Consider the following 23,283-nt stretch of genomic DNA (forward strand, 5'->3'; position numbering starts at 1 on the left):
AAGCAGCAGCAAGCTTAAGTAACTTGCTGAAGAATACAAAGCTAGTAAGTGGCAGAGCCGGGAGGCAGTAAACCCGTAGTGAATATTAATAAGTTAAAAGCATGTAGTGGGATACTGAATAACAGGCCGGGCGCTAGCTTATTGATGGCCCATGAACCCAGAAGCCATGCTTTTTTTGCAGTACAACACCATCGAGTAGGATGTGTAAAGAATGCATGGCACCCAAAATTCTGAGCAGCTGTTATTTGGTAAAACGGAAGAAATGCCAGAAGGACATATGTGGCAATGGTTACTCACTGTGCAACACGCTATACTCATGACGGACACATTACAGGAAAAAAAAGTATTAGACACTGCTGGGTAGAAAGCCAAGTGAGTGTTAAGGCAATACCATCTCTGAGTGTTGAGAAATAAGAGTGGCTGCTGGCAATGGCTAGGGAAAAATCTCCCGAGAGATGGGAAGATGCGAAATAAACATCGGAGGGATGAACAAGGAGAAAAGAGAAGGTTTTGTCTAATATGCGAAGCACCACAAGCAAAGAGTGGAGTTGGAAATGGGAATGGCATCAAGAGGGGCTGCCTTGTACACTGACCCTGAAAAGGCCAGTACATTGGCTAAAAAGGGCAGCACACTTGGGTGGAAACAGCAAAAAACAAAAGAACAAACAAATCTCAAAGTGCTCCTCAATAGGCGACTATCATGGGCAATCACTTTTGTCAGTGCCCTCTGGTAGTCAGTATTCACTGAAACTCTGAAGCTATATCATGCATATTTATAGGAGGAAATGGTTTGTTCTATCTAAAGTTTAAGTCCTTTAATGTACTTCCAAAGACATACATTTTGAAAAATAGTGACAGAAAACTGAAGAAAGAACAAAACTTCAAATAAGTAAGAAATAATTTGCTTGGGGAAATATTTTTTTTTTACTGTTTTTTTTTTTTTTATAAGTGAATTAGTTGGTGAACTTGTTGCAGTGTTCAACTTTAGTAACTGAAAATTAATAAAGTTATTTAATAATAATTATGCTGTTATATTAATTATATTCCATCAATTATATTGATTTAAAAATTTTTAATGTTTTTATTTATTTTTGAGGCAGAGAGAGAGAGAGAGAGAAAGAGCATGAGCTAGGGAGGGGCAGAGAGAGAGGGAGACACAGAATCTGAAGTAGGCCCCAGGCTCTGAGCTGTCAGCACAGAGCCCAATGTAGGACTTGAACTCATGAATCACAAGATCATGACCCGGGACAAAGTCAGACACTCAACTGACTGAGGCCACCCAGGTGCCCCTTGTATTAATGATTATTAATAGAAATAGAAAAATAATGAATATTAACTAATGGTAGAGTATAATAAATTAATAGAAAATGAATTAAAATTGAAAGAATATTAGTTTGAAGGAACATCAAATTATTCATCTGCCCAAGACACAGGTTTCCTGAGGTATGAGTTAGAAGTCTTCTTGGAAAGACATGCGAGATCAGGTGTGTAGCAGGTTGAGGTTAAATTATGGAAGTCCTTAGATAACAGGCTCAGGCACTTAGATTTTATCCCATGCTCAGGAAAAGACCTGTTGAAGTAATTAGGCACGAAATAGTGACAGTCTAGCCAAAAGGTGATTTAGGGTACTGAAGAGAACTTGACACATTTTAAAGAAAAAAATAACACTGCTTTGTGACTGACCAGATAAAAGGGAAATTCAAGAAGACATAGGTGGTAAGTAGGACGGAGCAGCTGAACAATGGCACCCATCACAAAACAAAGAATTTGAAGCAGAAAGCAGAAGCTCATTGGAGGGATAAAAAGATTGGTTCAGGTGGAAAATTTAGACACACCAGTAAGACAAGGATTAAATCGTCATGTAGCTATGGGAAGGATATGTTAGAGGAGTCCTCCCACAGCCCACATGTCTTCATAGAAGGACAGTCGGCACAAGATAAAATGGTAACAATAGACTTCTTCCTGGCATGCGGTGAAGAAATGCCCAGGGAATATACATTGTTTTCCACCTCCTAGGTCATTCACATGCGGATCCTAGCACCAATTTCTGTCACATCTTGAATAAAAAAAAGCAATAAAACTATGGAATTTCAAAGCTAAGCCTAAGTAAAATATTTTCCTTCTTCATATTCACATATTTCTTTGGAACTGAAATAAAATATCCCACATATAACAAATTATTTTTCTTTGCTGAGCAACAGATTTATTATTCATTGACTAAAAAACATGTTTAGCACAAAGATATGTTACGTAGAAAGATAAAAACATAACACTTTCAGATTTTCACTGATTTTTGAAAAAGACATTTCTCAACTTGTAGAATGTATAAATACAGACATGAAAAATACCAACATCACATTTTTTAAAAATTGGCAAGAACATTTGGCTTTAATAAAAATAAAAGTAAGCTGGTAACTTTGGAAATACTGCGTTATGAGATGTGTCCATGTTTCTTCTGGAAAAATCTACATGTTGGTTCCAAGTCACATTTATCTATAGGAGTAATCTGAATGCAGTGAATATTAAAGCCCAGTTATGTCAAGAAGATAAACAATAACGACAGGCATTAGGTCAGGAAAAAGCTGAGCTCTTAAGATCAACATTCTTATTTTAAAAGCTCTAGGTACGTTCGGAGTAATCTTGTCGATTGTATTAACAATGGCTAAAGCTGGAAGTGATGAAATTCTCAGTTGCCTTAGGTTGCTATTACTATCACTACCTTAAAATTTTTGAGTCTAGCTTTTCATTACATGTAATTAAGATTCATTTTTTCCCCATCTATGTAATAGCTTTTCAGGAGATAAGAACTTGGAAAGGTAGAACAGTAAGGAAAACAGTAACAAAAGGACCAATACGTGGAGGAGAGAGATAAATACAATAATTTAACTCAACTAGCATTCATTATTATTCAAACGGCTCTCTACAGAGATTTGCAAAGACAGAGGGGGATGCAACGACCAAACTCCATAAAATCTATGCAGGGAGACAATAAATACTATGTGTGTGATTCAAATAACAGAAGAAGAAAAAAGGAAGGTAAAACAATGCTGCAGGTGCATCCTAGTGTATGCCAAAATGCTGAGAGTCTGGTGTCATCAAAATGGGTTCCAAAGAGAAAATGTACATGTGATTATACGCTCAGGGAGGTGTAGAATTGGGCACAGACACTCCAGACAGGAGAACAGCATAAGATAACTGGAGTGGAAATGGGAAGCCAGGAAATCAACTCAGAGAAGATCTAAAAAGGAGCAACAGGCAAAGTGGGCAAGTGAATGAGGGCCTGGAATATAAAGCAGGGCATCAGAGTCTGATTCAAGAGCTGAAACTGTCAGTTTTTAAACAGGAAAGTAACTTCAGAATTTTTCAGATGTTGTGTCTCTACTGTGTGTCTCCAATAATCTCTTGGGTTGAATGAAAATTTGATCAAACTCAGTTTGCATATACATGGTCATTCTGGCCTTTACTCTGGAGGTATCGTGAGTGACACATAGATGGTTTTTATGATGAAAATCTAGATTTAAATAACCTATCTGATAATTTGGCAATCTCATTTTAAACTGGCATATAAGGCATTTATAGTTGACTATGCTCACAATTATTAAAAAGATGATTCCCCCCAATTTATTCCCAAATGATAGGCTAAATAAATGCACATAGTGCTATGGGGTGAGTTGTGTCACCCTAAAATCCATATTTTGAAGTTCTAACCTCCAAGGTGATGGTATTTGGAGATGGGACCTTTGGTTTAGATGAAGTCATGAGGGTAGAGCTCCTATGAGGGATCCAGTGCCCTTATCAGAAGAGACAGCAGACAGCTTTCCTTCCTTTCTCTACACCGCCTGAAGACAGAGGGAGAGGGTGGCCGTCTGCGAGCTGCAACAGGGCCCTCACCTAGTTGCTGAATCTGCCAGCACTTGGACTTCACATCCTCCAGAGCTGTGAGAAATACATTCCTGTTGTTGAGGCTAGCCAGTCTATGGCATTTCGTTATGGCCAAAGCTGACTATTTTTATTTATTATTATTAATTACTATTTATTATCCCAAGCTAATACATTTAGTGTCATTATAAACATTTTCAGACACTTCACCGATCCTCTCTCCAGGTCCTTCCCTGAATTTTTCCTGGCTTCACCTTACTGGGTAGCAGACAAAAGGAGATAACCTCATATTTACTGGATGTTTAGTTAGCGTCTGTTAGATGGTTGACATATATTATCTAATTTAATCCTGGTAAGAATATGTGACACAATGATCTATGGGAAGTATTTCGAGACAATTTTATTGGAAAAGAAAGTGATAGAAAATGTACACATTTTATAATCCACAATTAGGACTCTTCTAAATAGTATACATATATGACTAATTTAAATCTGGTAACCACAGTGAACAATGAAAATAAAACACCCCTTGATAGCTTTTCTTAAGGATAATCAATAATTTATTTTTTATTGTCACAATTACCACAATTATCTAGCTACATGACCAATGTCACTACATACCACAGGAAGATTGTCCACTTACACTTTACTGAGACAAAGACAACGGCCATTGATGTGTTAATGTACAACGGGATGTTAAAAAGAGGTGGTTTTTATGCGTAAGACAAGATGTGGCACATGATTTATTAACAGGTTTGATTTCATACGTATTATGCCAAGAAGCAAGCATAGAAATGTTTTGGCATTGAGTTGTTATTAGAGTAGAAAATAAGTAAACTAGAGAAATAAATCCAGATCTTAACTTACAATAGATACATTAAAGTAGGAAATTAATTGGCTCCTCAGTATTTTTGTTCAAGTTTTTTGTTTTCTTTCCTTGTGTTTGTTTTTTTTAATATATATAAATGAGTAATATGAATATATCACAAGTTAAAGAAAGATCTCAGCCAAAAAAGAAGGTACTAGTATATGAAAAACAAATGAAAAATTACCAGGTATTTTTGCTTACAAAAACTTTAAACTATAAAGAGTCGCAAAATATATATAAAAACGCCGCATTGAACGAGGCAATCATACTCTACCCAAACTGGTAGCGCCCTCCTAACATCAGTTGCATCGCTGTTCATTCGGTCATACGGTGGTGACTGACAAAAAGGCATTATGAACTCGTGTGCCATCAGGAGACTTGGCCCCGTGGGTCATCAGTTCTTGGATTGTCATCCAGTTGTCCAAAATTTTCTTGTTTCTTTTTTTCATCATCTTTTTGTGGCTCAGTTCAATGATGTTGATCTCCTTTCTGCCCTCGCTGCCGCTCTGGGGGCTCTCCTTGAGACACTCCAACCGGCTCCGCATCATGAACTCCCGGCGCCGACGCTGCTCCTTGGCCCGAACCAGGTGTTGCTTTCTTTCCTCTTTGCTCCAGTAGCGGCCCATTTTCATCTCGCTCATGGTGTCGTCATCCGTCGTCATGCCACTGCGCTCCTCCTTGATCTTTAAGGCACGTTCCCTCAGAATCCGGTCTCGTACTGGTCTCTTTGTTATGTACCGCGTCCCGTCGCTCCTAATTTTCACCTTCCATTCCATCTTGGGCTCTGAACACTTCTGAGACTCCTTGCACATGCTCACTAAACTCAGCTGACTCTGCGCATACTCCACTGCAGATTTCTGTTGAATCAACTGCATGTAGCTTTGATAATGGCGGGCATGTGCCGGGATATTTGCGTATCTGTAGGAGGAGCTGTGGTAAGGGGAGAGGTAAGGGATGTGTTCGCTGCTGGTTTGCTCCTGATCAGAAAGCTTGCCGCTCTCTGAAATCTTCTCCTTGCCTTCAATGCTGCAACCTGGTTCAGTGCTTTTGGCTTTGGGGGAGGTCGACTCTTTACTGCTCAGCCCGGAAGAAGACTGATTGGCGGCCATTGTGCTTCTCAGGTTTTTCTTATTGGTGAGGTTGATCATTCTTGGAAGGGAACTGTCAGGGGAACGGTCCACAGTGAGTGGAGTGCTTCTGCAGCTTTCAGCTGTGTTGTAAGCGCTAGAACTGTCCTTGTCTGACTTTTCTGGATGTTCGATGATGTCATCTAGCTTTCCCCTTTGCATGTCTATGCTGGTGTTGTAATTCCGGAATCCTCCATCGTGCAAAGCCCAGATGTCTCCATACTGGTCTGTCACTTTCTGGAGCCTGTGAGCCTGCATGATATTCTGGCACTCCAGTTCAATGTTTCTCAGTTCTTCGTTAAGCAACTGTAGTTCGTGCTCCACTCCCTCTTGTTCCCCTTGATGGCATTCTATTGTGCTGCTCGAGTAATACAGGTCATATTCTCCATGGTTTCGAATCTTGCATTTGAGCTCCAAGAGCTGTCGGAATCTTTCACATTCCTCATCTGGGTTGCCAATGCAGTCTGAGTCTATGTATTCACCAGACGCGAAGCTCTCATTGCACTGAAGTTCAACGCTTCCTAGAGTGTCTTGGCTCTGCCCCAGCTCTCTCCTGCTCTTCAGGGATGCGCCGTTGGGATCCTCCGCTGCGTTCTCCTGCTCTGAGCTCTCATCGTTCCGCAAGCTTTCATCTGTGCGCCCCACCCCACTGTCTTTCTCGTGGTTGTTAGAGGAGGACGTTGCCGTATCTGTTGTGCCCTCTTCTTCTTCTTGTTTTTTTGGCTAAGAAAACCAAGTTGAGAGAACAAAGAAAATTAATTATCTTGAGAAACACTGATTGTGGACAAACTCGAAAGAATGATGCTTCTTGAAATAGGCAAAAGACATGAATAGACACTTCTCCAAAGAAGACATCCAGATGGCCAACTGACACATGAAAAAATGCTGAACTTCACTCATCATCAGGGAAATACAAATCAAAACCACAATGAGATGCCACCTTATACCTCTCCGAATGGCTAACATGAACAACTCCGGTAACAACAGAGGTTGGCGAGGATGCAGAGAAAGAGGATCTCTTTTGCTGTGGGTGGGAATGCAAGCTGGTGCAGCCACTCTGGAAAACAGTATGGAGGTTCCTCAAAAAACTAAAAATAGAACTACCCTACGACCCAGCAATTGCACTACTGGGCATTTATCCAAGGGATACAGGTGTGCTGTTTCGAAGGGACACATGCACCCCCATGTATATAGCAGCACTATCAACAATAGCCAAAGTGTGGAAAGAGCCCAAATGTCCATCGATGGATGAATGGATAAAGAATAGGTGATGTATATATACATATACAATGGAGTATTACTTGGCAATTAAAAAGAATGAGGTCTTGCCATTTGCAACTACATGGATGGAACTGGAGGGTATTATGCTAAGTGAAATTAGTCAGAGAAAGACAAAAATCATATGACTGCACTCATATGAGGAGTTTAAGAGACAAAACATGAACATAAGGGAAGGGAAACAAAAATAATATAAAAATAGGGAGGGGGACAAAACAGAAGAGACTCATAAATATGGAGAACAAACTGAGGGTTACGGGAGGGGTTGGGGGAGGGGGGATGGGCTAAATGGGTAAGGGGCACTAACAATGAAACCATTGTTGCACTGTATGTTAATTTGGATGTAAATTTAAACAATAAAAAATAAAACAAGTTTAAAAAAAAAAGAATGATGCTTCTTGGCAAAAGTGTGGTTCCTAGAAAGCTGTTCTAATTTTAGCATCCATAACAATTTTAGAAACAAAGGCCATTAGCTCAAGGCAGCTTTTTATGAATTGAAATAAAGAAAACCAAAGCTGCTTGGATATGCCTGTCATACCTGACTTGGTGATAAATAAAACAGGACACATTTAAATACTTGATCCTTATCTTAAGGATTTCTCTTACTTGAGAAAATGGCATGCACGTGTGTAAATGAGGTGCCTTTAGGAGTCTCTGAGATGGTAACACACGAAAGGATGAGCGAGACAGGTAGTCTAAATGGTCTTCTGCAGAATGGAGGCCTGGAGTTCTGAAGCTGCATCATCTTATTATGATGATTTTTTCCTGAACTTTAAGTTCAGAAGAAACTTCACTGATGTAGTAATACACTGGTAATGGTAAGCTAAATAGCACAGTATTTCAGGAATAGGTTAGTACTAGAGCCTCGGACCTTCCATCGATGAGGAACTTTAATCCCAAAGGTATTCAGCTTATTAGTGACACAGAGAGGTGGAAAAGGCCAGTGCTATCCCCCGGAGTCAGGATTTCTTCTATGTCTAGGATGTCATATTTTCCGATACATGTGCCCAGACCTTAGTGCATCTCCAAATCACACTGCTCAAGAGCAACAATGTCATCTTAAGACTCATTTGGGTTACGTAAAAAATATTTTTCTACTCTCAGCCACTAATATCCCTTAAAGGTGAATTTTATTCTGCTGAGGGTGACAGTTCTCATGAAAATCAGAGCAGCACTGATTGCCAGATGTGGACTTAATGTCAAAAAGTGTATTTTTGACATAAATGTGAATACACACTTGTAGGTAAACTTTATTCCTTGGTAGTTTTTGGCTTTCATGCAGAACAATTAACTGTTACTGCCCTAAGAGGATGCATATGTAGTTCTTTCTCTGTGACCAGGGTAAAGTTATTGTTCTCTCCGTCACTCATCACATACAAGTCTACATGGCAGTTTCTACATTGTATTTTCTTTATGTGTAAGTCCACTCACTATCTTATATGTATATTTCGTCTAGTAGGTATAATTATACAATTCAATATAATTAAGCCTGTTAGTGTTAAAGAAGGACAGAATGCATGAGAAAAGGTATTCTAACACAGGTTTGAAAGGTCCCTCAAGAAAATTGTTATATTTTTCTTCCACAGAAGTTATGGCAGAACAAAACGTAACATCAGCCGTAAAGGAGAGCACATGACCATGTATCATGTTATTCTAGGATTCTCAGCCTTCCCTAAAATATTTTTCCTCAGTTGTTGAAAACATACTGAGATTTTAAATGCCTTATCGATAAAAAAACAAACGAAACATAATGTTATAAATAAGTAATTGAGTGCTTGGTACATCCGTATGTTCCTCGAATCAAGCTGACAATAGTATCCAATGTGGTGACATCAACAGGCTGTGCCATAAAACCCCCAGTGGATGTTATGGATACTGGACATTTTAGGTTATATACTATATTATTTACATTTATTTTTTCATATCTTTGATTGGCTTAAAAATACAAAAGGGGTAGTATTTCTTTATCTTATTTTTTTGTTTATTTGTTTTCGAGGAGCGAGAGCAGGGGAGGAGCAGAGAGAGACGGAGATAGAGAATCCCAAGCAGGCTCCATCCACTCTATCAGCACAGAGCCAGATGTGGGGTTCTATCTCAAGAACCGTGAGATCACAACCTGAGCCAAAACCAAGAGTCTGACGCTTACTTGACCCAGCCACCCATGTGCCCCTCTTTATCTTATTTTTATATAGAGTGCAAAGGATATAGACAAATTATGCCAAGAGCGATGTTCCGCAATGTGTCAACAGCAGCCGTAAGACCAAGGATAGTGCGTCAAAAGAATGTTTTAATGCGTATGTGTATTTAAGTTTTGTAGTATGAATACACATTTTTATTTTATTTTTTTATTGAATTTGCCTTTCTTTAGTCACTGGTTTATGAGACAATGTGAAAATAAAAAGGGTTTTCCATTCTCAAACCTAGAATTCCTAGTTTCTAATGTAATGCCACTCTATCGTTTATCATTTCCCTATGGAATTATTATGGTGACAGGCAATGCTTCTACCAAGACATTTCTAATGTAGTATTATTGTTTATAAGGGCAAAGGACCTTTAAAGGTTTCTGTACTTCTTATCATTTTTCAGTCTCACAGTGAAGAAAAATTTCCACACAATGAGAATCTAACCTCAGGGATGTCTAGTGTTACCTCCAACGACCTAGCATTTGTATTACGTCTGATGAGTAGGCAGCATTTGACACCCTATTGCTTCACCTGGACAGGATTTCTCCCTTCTTTCTTTATTCCAACATCCTCCTGTCAATTTTGTATCCGGTCACATTTTGTATCTAAGAGAGAAAAAGCCTGGAGCAAGGACTTTCTTGCTTGTAACCAGAAGCTGCCGCCAAAAAATATCTTTATCTGTGGCCAGCGTTGAAGTCATACATAAAAATTTCAATCTGTCCTGCCTACATTGAAAAGCAATCACCACAGTAGCAGCATCACTTTTGAGCATGAGCTACTGTTTGTGAAGTGGCCAATGAGCATTGCACACGCAGCTATGTTGAGACCGTAGTCTGCAATATAACGATTTATTTAATATATGGGCATGTGCACACAGACACGTGCACATACGTCTCTGTTATGAAATGCTAGCATGTCAATAAATTCCATCATTCACTTCGTAAAGCGATAGGATGTTTGTGTTTCATGTCCCTAAGCCTAACTGTCCAGGATTTTTAAAAAAACTATCTCTTAGAATGTGTTAAGAATTAACATTGAGAATAGGATGATAATTAAATCAATAAACTGACATCAGAAGTGTTAATAAAGCTGTATCAGGCAGATGAATGACACGGATTCAACACACAATAAATCTAGGATATATTTTAAAAGATCTAGGATATACTGATCTTGTCTTTATCCAATAGGAACAACAACGATCACAAAAGAATCCCCAAACTCGGTTTGCCACAAGCCCCTCTGTAACCTTTCACCAGCAATGAATTAATTAAGAGCAGAAACTTTGTTCATTTTCCTTGTATTCTCAGAATCAAGTGTGGTACTTGGAACATATTAGGAGCTCAGCATTTTTGGTTGAATGATTATGTGACCCTAAGGCAAGATAATGTCAATGATCTCAAATAAGGCTACTCCTCTTCAGGAGTATATACGTGGAACCGTGATACCAAAACCATAAATCAGATTGATGGCTTACATCATGTCACCATCATGCTATAGTTGCCTAAATATTCAAAGAGACACATTTATATTTTAAATTGTAAAGTTAACTTTGGGAGGAGAGGTTATCGCATGAGATAAAGCTTGTCTCCAGCTGGCATATCGAAAAACAAGGTATATTTTTGCTATTAAATTTCAGAATTGGGTTGAATAGTACCTGGGTCAATGTTTGAGTAATACCAGACTCTGTCAACAATGGTCCCAAAGCTTTCCAAGCTAGAAAGATCTCAACAGAAAAAAAAATGTATTTATTCCTTCTGCTTCATTTGAGATGCCCATCTAAAAAATTACCATTACAGAGGTGTTTGATCAAACTCTTTGATTTAGTTTTTTACTCCATTTATGATTATCCATTAAAAGAAAACCCACTTAACCACATTTCAAATGACGTCGTTCAAATTTTGGCCCTACCTGCTCCACCTCATTGGCCGTGCCCTGCATTGCTTCATTATGCTGTTCTTCCAGCATCTCCAAGTTTAACTCCTCTAAGAATTCATTCCTTTCATCTTCCAGCCAGCCTTCATCCAGCTGCAAAAGAACACATTAATACATTATATTAGGTTAGTGGGAACTCATGCTAAAATAGGGTAAACTTAAATGGCAATGCCTGACCAGTTCCTTTTATCATAATGATTCTCTTCAGAATATCAGCCTCTGATAGTTCACCTCTCAGAAGGAGGAAAAAGTGATTAAAAAAAAAAAAATTGGACTCATATGCCTTTTATCCTTTCCTGAAACAGAGCTACAGAGTTTCTCTCATAGCCAAGTAGATCTCACAGAATAGAACATTACCATCTTTCAAAATGTATGAAAAGCATATTGCATAATCCACAGCTGTCACGCTCATTACCTCCAACAGTCCCTGTGTTAAAGAACTGCAGTGGTACTAATAGGGCCATGAGACAATTGGGCTTTTTTCCTTAACAACAACCTTCAATGAGATGACACACACAGTGTTCCCCACCCCCCATACACACTGATGCTCCTACCCTCATCCTGCCTTTTTATTTTTAGGCAGATGGCTTCCAAGTCAACAAGATGGCTGCTTGCCACAAATACAGACATTTACTTTATCTAGGGGGAGGACGAGAAAAATTCTAAGTTATTCTTCTCGTAAAAAAAGGTGATGCTATCCATGTCTATTTTGATTCATTTTTCACACCAATTGCAAAATATAGATACACACACACACACACACACACACACACACACACGTGTGTGTGTGTGTGTGTGTGTGTGTGTGTGTGTGTATGTATCTGAAATTGTGCATTTAATGGGAATGGAGCAGTGTGGAGCACGCAGGGTTTTGTTTGTGGGTCCAGGATGCAGGTATTCTGGTGGGAGTCTTACACAAATTAAACTGAATAAATCCTGTTGGCTTCTCAATAACAAGTGAAGTGAAAAACCTTGCTAATATGATGAGTGTTGACAGTCAATACAGATAATTTGCCTCAAAGCAGATTTCTGGAGCTGGATTACATAAATTAGCTGTCTATGATGATTAAATTACCTGAATTATTGTCCATGCTCTGTTTTACTCTGTGTTAAAAGAAACAGCAGCTTTCTAATGAGCCAAAACTGACAATACAGTTGATCCTTGAACAGTAGGGGTTTGAACTTCATAGGTCCACTTACATGTGCATTTATTTTTTGATAAATACACTACAGTAATCTAAATCTATCTTCTCTTCCTTATGCTTTTCTTAGTAATATTTTCTTTTCTCTAGCTTACTTGATTGTAAGAATAGTATATAATACATGTAACATATAAAATAAGTGTTAATTGACTGTTTATGTTATTTTAAGGCTTCCAATCAACATTAGGCTATCAGTGTATTAGTCTTGGGGAGTCAGAAGCTACATGTGAATTTCGACTGGGTGGGGAGTGTTGGCTCTCCTGATCCCTGCATTATTCAAGGGTCAGCTCTAGTTTGAGGTGTTTTCATCCCTGAAAAATGGCAAAGTAAGCTCTTAAAGATAACTGAGATGATAAAACTTCGAGACAAAACAAATTCTGAAAGAAGGACATCCGGTTGCACCTGGAGAGGCATTAGCATATATGTGTCATATTCACCAATATGAAGGCAGTTATAGGTTTCTTGATATGTATTAAAGGCTACCTAGAACTTAAATTACCTCAGATTTGACTGGGGCGAAAAGTGTTGACACATTTATTCATCCTCATTTATCTTCATGTAGCCTCAATAACTTGAGCAAGTTCTACCCCACTGGCTTTGATATGCAGATGAACTGTGAAAATTAAGCTGACTAACAATTCCATTTCAATTTATAATTGTCCAAGCTTTACATTCTCTAATCCGTTTTAAGTTTCATGAAGCTGCAAACTCTAGACTCCAAAAGAAATGACGTAAAGCTAGAAATGTTTCCTTTTCATAAGCACACCAAGGGATTTTTCTTTAATCAGGTCAAAACAAAATATTTGCTTACTCTGAAGTAGTGAATGATGGAATAGAGTCTTCTGAAATTTAAATGAAGGGGTGGGAAAGATAAGAAGAACAAACAGTAGAAATTAATGATTCCCTATAACTCTTTTCTTATTAACTAATTCCACAGATCCTTGAGTTGTCATCCGTAGTCAGTGTATGTCTGCTCTGATAAGTCTTTCCTCTAGGCTGGAAGTATACACAGCAGAGTAAGTAAGGAGAGATCCTTCTTGCTCACTTCCTTTCCCTGTTGTATCTCCCTTTCTACCTATGTGCATTCATGACAGTCTGAGTTTCAGGCTACGCCACAGACAGACCTTTCCCTTGAGCCGAGCTGCGAGAAGGGAGGGCTCTTATTATGAAACAGGGGGATCTGTGTGCACAGTATGGAACACACATGGCATTTCAGGGAAAAGAACAACCTGTATTGTCTCAAAAGTAGTGTTTACAAGTTCCTATGGAGCCCTCTCTGTCCCAATGTCCCAAGGGGAATAGGACAGAATAGCAATATCTTTAATGGTCTGAGGAGGAAAATGGGCAGAAAATGAAAGAAAGTTGACAGGGAATGAAAGAAATGAGTTATTTAAAAATATTGCACAGATGTACCATATTGCTCCCAGCAAATCTGTAGATCATTTCCAAGAATGCAGAGAGTATTTGAAACATTAAAAAAAGAAAAAGCCTAGAGAAAGCACACAAAAAACTTCCACATTCTCTTGCGATAAAATTCATATGCCAAAAATGCAATAATAAGATATACTGAAATTGATTAAAAAATATAGGTGATATAAAGGCAAGTTTATGTTTTTTTTTTTTTTTGGTCTTCTTTTTTCTTCCATTTTATAGCATGTACTGCCTAAATTGCATTTTAAAAAATTTGGTGTTAAAATGCATTTTCTTTCCTTATTTTTATAGAAATCTGATTTTCTAAAGGCAATCAGCTTTCTTCCAGTGGCATGAGGTTTCTTTAGGATCGAGGGGCTAAAGCAGATCCCGATTTTGGCAGGACGGTTATCTTCCCCTCAACAGTGGAAAGGAAGTCTCCTTTGAAAATTCATCCTCCAACATTGATCCTGCTGGATCAGGAGTGTAGCCAGATATTTGAAAATACCACCGGTTCTAGCAAGCATATGTATTCTATCAACGATAGATCTAGTCTTATGTCATTAATTTCTATTCTTTCCACAGTCCATTATAGCCATTCTGTGGCATGGTTTAAGGAAATGCTTCAATTCTAAATTAATGAGGTGCTCTAGCAGTTACATGGAAAGCGCAGGGAACCCACATTAAAACATTAAAATATCTTTTCTATAACAGGGATAACTACTCTGTTCTCTTCAATTTACCATGAATTTAACTAACATGTGTTTAATCCCTTTATTCTGTTCTTTTTCAAGAAAACGGGATCAGTGAGACTAACTGGGTTGCCAAATTTCCAGGTAATTAGTGACATTTCATACATATTTTTCAATTTACTCCCAAATAGGCAGTCCAGCCAGTCGTGTCACAGTCGTGTAGGCTCCCTTCCCCACTCCTGACACCTCAGGTGTGTAACTTTACTCTGCCTTGGGCAATAGCAGGCTTTATGGGAACCATTTAGAATGGTCAAGGGCATAAAGGAAATATATGCCGAAAGGGTGATCTTTTATAACCACTATATTCAAGTCAGGATTTGGTCTGACACTGAAATACACCTACTCAATGTAATTTATAGATAGTATGTAGTTACTGAGTTTGAGAAATATCAGATCAATAGCCTGGGAGACAAATGGTGATATAACCAACTTCACTCAAACTACTGACAGATGGACAGAAGGGTGATGATGTGCTATCCTTTTCTGCATTGTGGCAGGGTATAAAAAGAATATAAAAAGAAGGACCAACAGCACTTTTCTTTCACCATATTACCTCTCCTTGACCGTCATGACATCGCCCTCTGTAAAGATATAAAAAGCAATTTCCCTAGAAGCTATCATCTTGGTTTTGGCCAGACAGATGTTTCTGTCACCCTAAACTTGGAAAAAATTCATTTACTATACATGGAACTACACCATGCTATGTTGGCCACTTTATTTGATAAAGTTGTCCTAAAAAGATTTAAGTTGATAGCTAGATACGCTAATGATTCTCTCATTAAAGATTCCTTCAAGATACCTTAATATGCCAATTAAATATTTTTAGATAGAAACCTAGAGCAAGGATCCATACAGGATTAAAAATCATACCGTCAACCATTTTTCATTTATGAATTCATTCAAATAACTGGCAAGTGGAAGGAGAGAATAATGATTCCATTTTGTATGTTTTTTCCCTTCTTTTTTCAAAAAGATAAGGTTGATCAGGTTGGTAGGTTAGGTAAGGTGACTCTTAATTATGTCTTGTGTACTCAGCTTTACAAATAAACACAGTACTGATTTGATACAGATGAGCAAACAATGGATGTGAAGTTCAGTCTCCAGATTTTGGATCTGTGTTCTGACCTGAGTCTCTGGCCTTGCGACGAGCAACACGATTCTCTTACACTCCTCGCTCGACAGCAACGCCACTGCCTCTTCTCGATTCTGGACGTCTTCCCCATTTATCTAGAAAACAAATGAAAGTGGCACATTAGTTTCCATTTCCACAATGCTGCACACAATAAATGGCAAATATCAGCTCATTTATGGTGAACGTATGGACAATGAAGCTCACACAATGGGCTCATCTCCAGCCCCTCAGTGGTAAGTGCCTTCACTCAATTACGCGCTTACTGTAAGAGCCATATCGATCCCTGAAGGATGGCGGACATCAGAGGAAGCAGTTATGTTCATAAATGTCCAACCTGCGCCCTGGCAACATACATCTAGCAACACAATTAACCAGCCCCTGACAGGTGACGTTCATCTTTCTCCGCTCAGAGTAATGGAAGTGTCACTCTGAGATAATAGTGCTGGGGGAAGCAGGACTGGCAATACCACAACTGAAATCCGTCATCCTGCATGCCTGCTATGAGCCAATTAGAGAGCTACAGTATTATCTCTCACCAGGCAATGCTCCCAGGCCACTGCTGATTGCATTTTCATTTAATCATCTCATATTTGTGTGGGTCTGACTCAGTTACCCCAAATCACTCTCAGGATCTCTTTCAATTGCTTAAATAATCAAAACAAGGAACAGTGCATCGGTAACATCCTCATCAACACTCCAGCTCTTTCTAAGATTCATCCATTTCCTCAAACAACAAAACTAATGAAATCTCTTAAGGCTCATCTCTTAAGTATACTTAACTTTTTAAAAATTAATACAGAGTAAAAATGGCTTTTTGAAAGAAACCAAGCTTGAGTAAACTTTGGATTAAAAAGACTCCAGTGGAATTCAATATATCTATATATATAGATATATATAGATACACACACACACACATATATTTTTCCTTTTTCTAAGTTCTACAGACACAGCAAATAAGATTCCTGAAGTTTGTATGGTAAGCTACATTTTCACGTTCAAATGTATTTAGTTCCAAGTTAACTGGACTTTCTTCGGATATTTTATATTTATTTTATTTTATTGATTGTTCAAATCCATGGAGACAATGAGATTTTTTGATCCATAGCACATAATCAAAATATGCAGAAAGAAATTTTAGTTGAAGAGGTCAAGTAATTCTATCTAAAATAAGTATTAATTATTTCAGTAAATTAAATAGAAAATGTGGCTGTACTAATTTTTCAATAAGTAACATTTTTCACTACGGATTTCTGCTGAAAAGCATGAAGTAGACTAGTGAGAATTTTCTCCTCGTTTCTGGGATTCTGGGATTCTGGATGATTCTGGGATTCTGGCTGATACACAAGGACATATAATTATCGAAGCCCAGGAATCTCAACTTTGGACCACAGTAAATTACTCTTATTCCTGGACTCTTATCATACATACTGAACACAAAGAAAGCAGAAAATAAGTAAGAGTCTGGGGGGGCGGAATCATACAACCATATGTTGTATTTTCTTACTCTGATCAAATGCCTATCACCTTTGTTTTTCACTTGTAAATGTGGATAGGAAATTCAGCTTTTACAAGTTTCAAGCGCATTTCCTTTTTTTTGGCAACTCACAATAAAACTCATCAAATTAGAAAACAGAAGCTAGGATTCCAAAATGGTAACTAATGATAGGAAAGGGTATTTTGTGGTTTTTCATAAATATACATCTGAAAAGCTATTTTTGTACTGAATCCAAGGCTTTTTCTCAAATGAAGATAAATTGGCAGTGATGGATTCCACTACACCTCCCCCCTCCCCAATTCGGTGTAGTCTGAAAATAAGGACTTGAAAATGTTTACTTTCTTTGAGCTTTGGGGGTTTACATCCATTTCATAGTAATTCTTAACACTGTGTCTGCAATGCATCTATTTGTGTATTAATCACGGACCTAATCATTCATCTTCCCTCCACTGTTGGCATGTTTGCTCCTAGGAAGATGGAGGTGGATGTTCTCCCACAGCTTCTCTTCACCTTTTCTGTTTGAAATCTAATTCTCATTACTTTTATTTGCTCAAGTATATACATCTAAATTCTGCATGTGAAGTTCATTTACTACTATCCTAAATACTCTTTATTCATGTTTATTTGATGTTACTATGATGGTCCCTATATGAAAGTGCAGATACTAGTGCCTTCCTCAGAGTGTTCTTGTAAGGATTAAATGAGTCAATACATGTCTAGGGTTGAAACAAGTGCCTGGTAAACAGGAAGTGCTCTAGGTTGCCACGTAGTGCTATTGATGTTACTGTTCTTGCTAGTATTATTATTATTACTACTATAACATCATTGATGTCTATATTTCAATCCTCCATACAGGAAAGATTGTTTTCTTCTAAACAGTGCAAATATATTAAAATTCATGCACAATAATTAAGTCCATAGTAGTAAAGGTGGTTTAGTACTCTATACATCTATCTCATATGTATTTCTAACTCTTCGAGAACCATCAAGAAACAATGTGGTTGTTTTAGATTTTCAGCCCCATTACAGTTGGTACTCATCTGTCTCCTCTGTGAACTCAGCATGACCAGAGCTATGGTCTCCAGTCCTCACACTATGCCTTGTCCTGAAAGGACAGATCCCATGTTGTAGAAACACATTTACACCCAGAATCATGGGTGGAATGAAATGAATTCACCATAGAAATCTGGTGTTAAAATGTAATTTATCGTTCCTCTTTCAAAACTGTGTCTTTAGCCCACCGGTTGGTAGATCCTATTGAACTCAGGACATGAGTTTGACACCCAGACTGATATTGGGGCAAGAAATGCAGCCATGGGTTTCAGCAAAGAATGAAAAGATTTGAGGAATGGAATCAGATAGAGCTTTCAACCTTCATTTGCTTTTGTTCCTGAAGGATGGCTTGTGGCTACAGGGCTGCTCGCGGGAAGGCAGTTTGCTGTGCATGACAACACCAAGCAGACATAAAGGTGAAGGACCGAGAATCACAGGGAGGAGATGAGATAGATGTGTCAGTGTGACACCACAGTTTAATGGAAGACTTTAATTTTAAGAAAAGAGAGGGAAAGAGAACCAGGAGAAAGGCAACATGTACCTTTTGTTACAAGGAGAAAAATTTGTGCTAGAAAATAGGTCTTGTCTTATTATCTGTGTCTGGGCATATGTAAACATTGACTTCAAAGCAGATATTGCCTTGGCTTAGAAGAGTTTCATGGTATTACAAATCAGCCAAAATCTCACATTGGGCCCAATCTGCTGTATGTGCGTGAGTGTGTGTGTGTATGTGCACATGTGTGCAAAACCCTAAAAGCCTAGAGATGGTTTAATATAGCTTTTTTGCTTGAATGTGCCAAATTTTACGTTACCTATATTAGCAAGTACCAGAGGTGGGTGGGCAACTAAAATTCTTGGCACCACCTATGGAATGTATTTGAAAACCCAGGATCTAAGGCAAAAGAGGAATGATCTATTTCAAGTGAGCTTATATTTTAGTATGGAAAGAAGGTGAATAATGTACAGAGATATAGAAGTGGAAAGAACAGAAGTGGGGGGGCAGTTATCTAAGGGGAAGAAAGGAAAAAAGTAGGAACAAATGCTGGAAATAAGTTTAGGTGTAGGGCAGAGAAAGAGAGAGAAAGCTCATCTGAAGTCTTATTGTTCCACTGCTTGAGTTTTTTGCAGGATTTTGTCAGAGTAATCCTTAGGAACATGGCTGACGTTTTTGGCCAACATGAGATCAGGCTGCGACATGCAATATTGCTACGCTCACCATCCCAAGGAGAAAATGAGAATACAGCACTCTGATCACGTATGTTGTCTTTAATCTTTTCTCTCTGGGGCTCAGAAATGCTTGTCTTCACTCAGCATTGCAATTTTGTGAGAGGACTTCCCCATATTAATTCCTGAGGACACATCTGATACCACAAGTGTGTGGCGATGGCATGGAAGACAGAACACTTGATGGCTTGCAGAAGAAAAACACATGAGATCTAGAACATGCTCTCATGAAAGTGGTTGATGGTTTTTCTTCTGTATAATCCCTACCTTGGGCCAATCCGATGTATCTGTGTGGGTGGTGCCACTGGGTGAGGTCCCATGATACAGTACATTTAGAAAATTTTAGTTTCACAATGAGGACCAGACCATAGAAATACTCTACTTAGGTCATCATGAACAGGAAATTAAAACCACAATTGCCCTAAAGAGATTCATTTAAATAAAAGCCAGCCAGGAAACTCCAAGGATAAGAAGTAAATCCTCTCGTTCTCTCCCTCTCATCTCCCTGAGACAGGAGTCATTAATTGCTCATTACAGGGTATCCCATAATCTCCTCATCAACCTTATGGGAGCTATTTGTCTATGGGTACAATTTTGTCACAGTTTTATTTAATATAATTTCAGCATTACCCTTAAGACTCTTTGTTTTCTGTGTGTGCAAATAGACTTGAATTCTAGGCTTTTTAATGTGACATGTATTTGTTCATTAAGTGTGACATATTTGTCACTGAATATAAAGTAATCAGGCAGACAACGGAATTTTGTCAATCCTGCTGTTGTTTCTTCAGTGAACCCACTCCATTAAGGAATGCCTTATTATCCTGCAAATATTGTATCGGAAAACTTTATCTGCCTCTAATATAGCCACGAATAAGGAAATGTCAAAATATATAGTATGCACATATGAAAACACATGTACTTTATTTTGATCTACCTCTACTCTGAGAACTAATAGATGCAATTTTAATAACTGCATTTGTATATCTACCTTATGGGGCAGTGGTTAGCTGCATTAGGAAGGGAGCCAGTGAGGGTGCAGTACAAGGTGTCAAATGTGGAGAGTAGATGGTCAGAGAAAGGAGTGATGACTGGAAACAAGAGAAACATGACAAAAAATAGACCCAACACATCAGAAAACGTAGCCAACTATGGTGATTTTATATTGGTGCACAAAATCTTCCAGACCTCTTAGCCACTGAGTCTTTTGTTGTATTCTTGCATTGTGCAATGATTGCTGGGCACAACAGACCCTTGAGCATCAAAAGAAGGTTACATTCTTTTTGGAGCAGCTGGGTGGCTCAGTCAGTTGAGCATCTGACTTTGGCTCAGGGTTATGATCTCACAGTTTGGTTTCTGACTTCAAGCTCTGCATTGGGCTCTCTGCTATAAGCACAGAGTCCTCCTTGGATCCTCTGTTCCCCTCCCTCTCTGCCCCTCCCCCTCTTGTGCTCTCTCTCAAAATTAAACAAACATTTAAAAAAAAAAGGTTACATTCTTTTCAACTGAGTATTTTCAACTGTAGATGTCAACAAGGTGAACAATACATTTATAATTACTTCCAAATCAAAATAATAATAATAAAATATGTTTGGAGGTTTCATCATCTGGGTGATTCACACAAAAAAATGTGCCCTTATTTTTTAATGAGGCTGTATCAGTAAAGCTTTACTACAGATTTGATTCATCTATCCTATTACCTTCTCCACTAAATACCTATGTTTCATTCATTCATTTATTCATGTGTGATTGAGAAAGACATCGAAAATATGGTAGCAAACAAGACTGTGCCTTGGTTACCTGATTTCCCTTCCCCTGATATAGCCTATGACACATTCCATTTTGTTAAACTACAGGTCGCCACTTAGGGAGCAATAGAAATAGAAGTTACATATTCTTGAAGTTTCTGAAAAATTAGTAGGACCATGAATGACCACTAATTCATACTTTTATTCTTTCCTAATTGGAGCCTTAGTAGAGGGTCCTTGATGGAAAAGGAGTTCCGCAGCATCTAGCTAGAGAAGAGGAAGGGTATGAAGAAGTGCTGTGAATCAGTGAGTTGTACCCCGAAGAAAGGAAAGACTAACAGAAGGCTGGGCAGAATAACCTTCTGGTATGTGCCCAGGGCAGGGAGAACACACTTCTATCATGACAATGCCACACTGCATCATAATCATCTGTGTATGCAGCTGTCTTCCTAACTACCCCTGGAGTGCCCCAAATGCTGGGATGGCATCTTGTCTATTTTTGAAGTCTTCATTCTAGGCACAGTGTTGAATCCATTCCCGTCAAATGCAAAGAAACATTCTTCAGGGGTTTGCATTTAGGAAGGAGAAATGGGAACTGTAGGTCTATCACAAAGACTAAAAGCTATGTGGAATGTTTTAACAGTTTATAGCTCCCTCACTTCGGCTTTTAAGTCATCTTCCCCACTTCGTAGTTGTGATCTGCAGTGAAACTCAACCCTGGCAGGCCTCTGTTATTAACTTGGATTAATCTGGACACAAAAGGTGGGGAGTTGTGTGTCTTTCTGTAGCCATTCTGCATGGGAAAGGACTCAGAGGAGAAGGAGGGGGTCAAGGTGGGTTTAGGGCGGAAACTGGCATTCAGGGTTATTCCTAATTTGGCCTGGAATTCTTACCAGCTCCACCTCCCCTCTTATGAGCTGCTCATCATCTTTAAACTGAAATTTAAATAGTCTCTATGTTTTCACATTTCCATGAGGAAAAGAAGGCGTTCCCCTCCACCCGTCCCCAGCAACAAATAAAATTCTTCAGACTTCTAGACTTTCATATAGCAATGGAACACAGGAATCCGTGTTTACCTAATTTATTCTGGAAAGGGCAGCAGTAACTGATGCTACCGCTGCTGGTAGTAATACAAGTTAATGTTTATTACTCACCACGCCGTGTGCGAAGCATATCACATGCATAATCACATTTAACCTCTGCAACAATACGTTTTATTATTATATTTTAAGATGAGGAAACAGGCTTACAATGAGAGGTTAAGTAACGTGCTCGGGTAAGTGGTGGTGCTGGAAGTTGAAGAGGAGTTAGCCAAGTCCAGAGATGATGCCTCAATCACTAATTATTAGCTAATAATTCTTAATGAATGGTACCGTCCTCATTTTAAAAACATTTTTACTTGATAGCTTCGTGTTTTGTGAATGTTAATATCTAGAAAAGACAAATTCTTTTCCTAGTTTTTTATAAAAAACTAAATAGAATTGAAACTACTGAATAGTAGGAAACTAGAGGAAATGACTTACGCCACATACTTGCAAAATACGATCCCCTTCTCGAATTCGGCCATCTTTGGCAGCAATGCTATTTGGATCTACCTGTAATGGAGAAAACACACATCTTCAACTGGATATGCAATATTTCCCCAGAAACTTAAAAATATGGTTAAAGATATTTTTAGTAACCTGGTTCAAAATTCTCTACTGATTTACACAATGCATGTCAAATTTTTCTGTCAAATATCACTGATTCTAAAAATATAAATCGACTACTTTAGAATTAATAATAATACAATTAAAGAGAACTAGAGTAGAACTTAATTAGAAGACCATTCTTCTCTCTCCCCCTCCCTTTTCCTCTTTCCTCCCTTCCTCCTTCCACCCTCCCTCCTCCCTCCATTCTTTCTCTCTCTCCTTCCTTCCATCTTCCCTCCCTCCTCTTTCTTTTCTCTTTTCTTTTCTTTTTTCTTCTTTCTTTCTTTCTTTCTTTCTTTCTTTCTTTCTTTC

The 23,283-nt window shown here is 38.4% G+C and overlaps 1 protein-coding gene across 1 annotated transcript in view; it reads right to left on the minus strand.

Moving 5' to 3' along the window:
- Positions 1-2,186: 2,186 nt before the first annotated feature.
- The window catches only part of PDZRN4 (PDZ domain containing ring finger 4), a 143,198-nt gene continuing 122,101 nt past the window's right edge, over positions 2,187-23,283 (minus strand). The window contains exons 5-8 of the mRNA XM_040488423.1: positions 22,813-22,875; positions 15,757-15,858; positions 11,244-11,360; positions 2,187-6,597 (exon numbers count right to left, since the gene is read on the minus strand). Coding sequence (XP_040344357.1) covers positions 5,071-6,597; positions 11,244-11,360; positions 15,757-15,858; positions 22,813-22,875 — 1,809 coding nt within the window. The 3' untranslated portion in view covers positions 2,187-5,070. The remainder of the gene's footprint in view (positions 6,598-11,243; positions 11,361-15,756; positions 15,859-22,812; positions 22,876-23,283) is intronic.

Source organism: Herpailurus yagouaroundi, unplaced genomic scaffold, assembly GCF_014898765.1.
Source record: "Herpailurus yagouaroundi ecotype Mexico unplaced genomic scaffold, PumYag 166, whole genome shotgun sequence".
NCBI classification, from domain to species: Eukaryota; Metazoa; Chordata; class Mammalia; order Carnivora; family Felidae; genus Herpailurus; species Herpailurus yagouaroundi.